The 4,737-nt window shown below is 37.1% G+C and overlaps 1 protein-coding gene across 1 annotated transcript; it reads left to right on the top strand.

Moving 5' to 3' along the window:
* The first annotated feature begins 469 nt into the window (after positions 1-469).
* On the top strand, positions 470-3,065 carry LOC111796755 (putative UPF0481 protein At3g02645). Its single transcript, XM_023679507.2, has 2 exons — positions 470-1,595; positions 2,451-3,065. Exons 1-2 carry the CDS (start codon positions 508-510, stop codon positions 2,950-2,952), a joined length of 1,590 nt encoding a protein of 529 aa, XP_023535275.2. The 5' UTR covers positions 470-507; the 3' UTR covers positions 2,953-3,065.
* Positions 3,066-4,737: the final 1,672 nt, after the last annotated feature.

Genomic DNA, 4,737 nt, shown 5'->3' on the forward strand with positions numbered 1-4,737 from the left:
ATGCCACGAGTCCTAAGTGGGTGAGATCGCATTCCTGTATACTAAGTAGACTCTCATCAGTTTAGCCAAATTCACGATTAAGGGTTACGCCCTAACTGTCCTCATGTAAACCTACTCGATCCTAATTTTGATTTCTTATAAAATGGAAAGAGAACGCATCTATCTAGGGCAACGTATGAGTGATAGAGCTATTTGTGTCACATTCGCACTTCTAAGGTACAATGAACATATATTTAAAGCATTCATACTCTCACACTAGCACTCTATTCGTCCCTTCCAAACTATACACTTCGTTTCTACATCACACATTGTCTCTCCACTTATCATTTCTTTAAGAAAAAAGTTGGATCTTTGTTGTTACCAAAAACTACACGCATCTCTCAACCGGGCCTATACCCACGTAGTAGGTTGAAGTAATTAATGAGTGAGTAAAGGCATATGGCTTCCTCTCCTCTCTTATCTCTTCCCTCTTATCTCAACCTAAATGCAATCATTCTTCCCCAAAAAATGGCCTTCAACTCCAAAGAACTTCACAAAACTCCCCATGAAACCAATTGGGTTGTGCATATCACCGAACTTCTCCAACCAAATACCCTCCAAACAGCCTTACAAACGCCCACCTCCATCTTTAAGCTGCCTAATTCCATCACCAATAGCATGCCACAAGCTTACTTCCCTCGCCACATTGCGCTTGGGCCTTACCACCACTTCACAAACGAGCTCTACCAAATGGAATTACACAAGCTCGACAACGCAATCAACGCAATAGAATCATTCAAACTCCCCCAACTCCATCAAATCGCTGCTGATCTCGAGCAATTCGATATCAAAATCCGATCTTGTTATGACAAATTTCTCGATTTTGGGGCCGAGGCATTGGCTTGGATTATGCTCATAGATGGGTTGTTTTTGGTTCAACTTCTAGCCATTTCCAACCATGAAAAAGATGAGCTTAGAACAATGTGTCCTGATCTTTATCTCCCTTCTCCATTTCCATTATTTGTTGAACAAAAGTTGTATTGTTCTCTAATTGAGGCAAATGTGATGACCCAAGATGAATTAGCGAATGATATTCTTATGCTCGAGAATCAAATTCCAATTTTTGTTCTCAAAAAAATTTTGCCACAAAATTTGAGCAACAATTTGCATCTCTTGTTCTTCAAATTTTGTGAGGTTGTTTCCCCCAAGAAGCTCCCTCCTCATGATAGCCCTCAACTCATGCGTTATAGAGGCTACACTGACTTGTACCAAATTCTTGAACAATCTCATCATTTGCTTCACTTTTTGTATCTTTTGATTATGGATACAAGTTTGAGTATTGATCGTCCTGTTGGAATGGCACTCTTCCGTGGTTCTTTCCTTGTTGAGTTGCTTAATGCTTTGGCCTCTGTTCTTCAAATTGCCTTCTTACAACAGCTGAGTGAAGCCGTGGGTTTGATCCAAAGCTTGCTTGGTTTGCTTGGGAGAGTTGGGTCATCGTCTTCTTCCACCGGCGAGGATATGAACAGCCCGCCATTGATCCCGTCGGCCGAGCAGCTTAGACGGGTCAGAGTCAAGTTAGAAGGCAACTACGAGGACTTTCATGAAAGCATCAGGTAACCCATTACTATACATTTCTACTTGCGAAATCTTCTCGTTTATTTTAATTGTTAACTCTCATTAGTTCATATCATTTCTTATTTTGATACTTGAATCACCTAGGACGGTAGAGAGTATTGAGTTTGATTGAGTTTAAGTGTCATTTTTTAGTTATTAACTCTCCTTTAGTTCATATCATTAAATTCTCATTTTTATACCTGGACCGTTTAGGATGGTCGAGAATATTGAGTTTGAGTGTCATTTTTTAGTTATTTATTTTAGTTATTAACTCTCATCTAGTTCATATCATTAAATTCTCATTTTGATACCTGAATCACCTAGGATGGTCGAGGGTGTTGAGTTTGATTGAGTTTGAGTGTCATTTTTTAGCTATTTATTTTAGTTCTGAACTCTCGTTTAGTTCATACTATTAAATTCTCATTTTGATACCTGAACCATTTAGGATGGTGAGTATTGAGTTTGAGTGTAATTTTTTAGTTACTTGTTTTAGTTATTAACTCTCATTTAGTTCATATCATTAAATTCTCATTTTGATACCTGAACCATTTATGATAGTCGAGAGCATTGAGTTTGAGTGTCATTTTTTATTTGTTGGGTGACATTTGGGACAAAAATTTGTTGAGAGACTTTGTAGTGTGAGAGTGTGAGATATACACGTTGTTAACACTTTGATTATTGAGATTGGTTGCTACACGTAGATGTAGGAGAATTTATTCTCTTCAAACCACGTAAATCTTTGTTTCTTTGTTTAATTTCTGTCTGTGGGTGTGTGAGTACAATCGATCTTGCTTCCACTTCCATTACAACAGATACAATTAAGACTTAAGTATTTTGGTTGATTCCTTGACTAGCTTCGAGAAAGAACGAAGAGAACCTTGTTTAAAGTTGCCAACGATTGTCATTAACGCCTTCTCAGAAGTAGTATACGGAAATCTAGTAGCATACGAAGCAACAACTAAACTAAACCCGCCATGCTTTAGCAATTATGTAGCGTTGATGAGCGGGTTGATAACAACAATCAAAGATGTCAAGATATTGAAGGAAGCAAGCATTATTGAGAGCCATATAGGCAGTGAAGAAGAGGTAGTGAAATTGTTTGATGGATTGAGAAGTGTGTTGGAGCTTAAGAACATGGCTGAGATTCAAATCGTTAAAGATATCAATAGCTATTATGAAAGATGTTGGAAGGTGAAAGCCAAAAGATTCATTCAGAAATATATCAATCCAATGTTGAAGGTGATAGTTCTTGTTGTTGTGATTTTCCTTATTGGTGTCGTTGTCGTACGCACGTTTTGTGGTTGGTTCAGTTGCTCGAGAATTTTGCATGTGGTTTCTGGTGTGTCGAAGGATTGAAAATGGCTATCATTTGTATTAAATGTTTGAAAGTATGAATAGCTCAACTCTCGAAATTTTGTTTGGTTGAAGTTGTTTGCCTATTATTGCTATAAAGTCTAGTAATTTATATAGTTAACGAGATACCCTTTTGAGAATATTTAGGATAATACCGATCGATTGATTTTGTATACATTACAAGAAATAGTGTGATCTTTCTACGTGATTTTTCTATGAGATACTCTTTTGACATGGGCGATTTTTTTTTTTTTCTGCTTGAACACTTTCATATAATGTTCCGTGACTACGAATTTTTCTATGTTCTTTTTAAATGTTTGGTGGGTTCTATCCTCTTCCTTTCTACGACTTTTAGTTTTAAGATATCTTGTTTGTGCGAATGATTGAGATGGTAGCTTATTTACGTTCGTTGAAACTGAAATTAGTAGATAATCATTATGCACTGTGTATTAGAAAATAACAAATGAGACACGAAATAATGACAAAAAAAAATTCAAATTTCAAGGTACTCAAATACAAAAAATGACGAAAAAGGTGACTTTTATAAATTTTTTAGATTTGTTAGAAAAATCATAATAAAATATTCAGAAAATAAAAATTACCAAAATGCCCCTGCCGTCAAAATCAAGCGTACTCTCAAACTCGAGTTATAAGCGTTTAATTTTATAATTTCTTTTTCCTGGATCTCTTTTAAATTTAAGAAGTATAGTCTATAACCTGTTGAGGATTATTGGGATTGGGAGTGTCCCACGTTGGTTAATTTAGTGGAAGATCATGGGTTTATAAGTGAGGAATACTATCTCCATTGGTATGAGGTCTTTTGGGGAAGCCCAAAGCAAAGCCATGAGAGCTTATGCTCAAAGTGGACAATATCATACCATTGTGGAGAGTCGTGTTCGTCTAACATAACCTATACACCCAATTCGATTCACCACTGAAGAAGGTGGAAGAAAGCTTTAAAAATCCAATCTGAGGCAATACGCAAATTTTTCGTGTGAGACCTATCTCATTCGATTTCTACACATCCAAGTAACATTTCCATAGAAGACATTGAAGCCCAATAAGTCCATTGAAGGAATTCATTTTTGGGTAAAGTTTTGGGGTAAAATTTGAATCCTGACTTCCCATCCCTCTCGTTTATAATTGGGTATTCCATTAGCTCGTTTTTTTATGAAGGATTCGAGGACTAACTCATCGTGAATCGAGCTACCAAAGAAAGCCATGAAGGAATTCATTTTTGGGTAAAGTTTTGGGGTAAAATTTGAATCCTGACTTCCCATCCCTCTCGTTTATAATTGGGTATTCCATTAGCTCGTTTTTTTATGAAGGATTCGAGGACTAACTCATCGTGAATCGAGCTACCCAAGAAAGCCATGAAGGAATTCATTTTTGGGTAAAGTTTTGGGGTAAAATTTGAATCCTGACTTCCCATCCCTCTCGTTTATAATTGGGTATTCCATTAGCTCGTTTTTTTATGAAGGATTCGAGGACTAACTCATCGTGAATCGAGCTACCCAAGAAAGCCATGAAGGAATTCATTTTTGGGTAAAGTTTTGGGGTAAAATTTGAATCCTGACTTCCCATCCCTCTCGTTTATAATTGGGTATTCCATTAGCTCGTTTTTTTATGAAGGATTCGAGGACTAACTCATCGTGAATCGAGCTACCCAAGAAAGCCAAGTTCAACATTTTTATCGAGTTGACCCAGGCTCACAATATTAGCCTTGAGTCTCGGGATGAAGTAGACGCCGGTCAGCTTGTGATGATTGCCTCCCTTGCCGACGAATAG

Source organism: Cucurbita pepo, chromosome 6, assembly GCF_057944985.1.
Source record: "Cucurbita pepo subsp. pepo isolate OVF chromosome 6, ASM5794498v1, whole genome shotgun sequence".
NCBI classification, from domain to species: Eukaryota; Viridiplantae; Streptophyta; class Magnoliopsida; order Cucurbitales; family Cucurbitaceae; genus Cucurbita; species Cucurbita pepo.

Bases quoted from the DNA above. Each gene is read 5' to 3' on its own strand.
- LOC111796755 (XM_023679507.2), top strand. From the start codon at position 508: ATGGCCTTCAACTCCAAAGAACTTCACAAAACTCCCCATGAAACCAAT. The intron at 1,596-2,450 runs GTAACCCATTAC...TTCCTTGACTAG, and splicing joins GACTTTCATGAAAGCATCAG to CTTCGAGAAAGAACGAAGAG.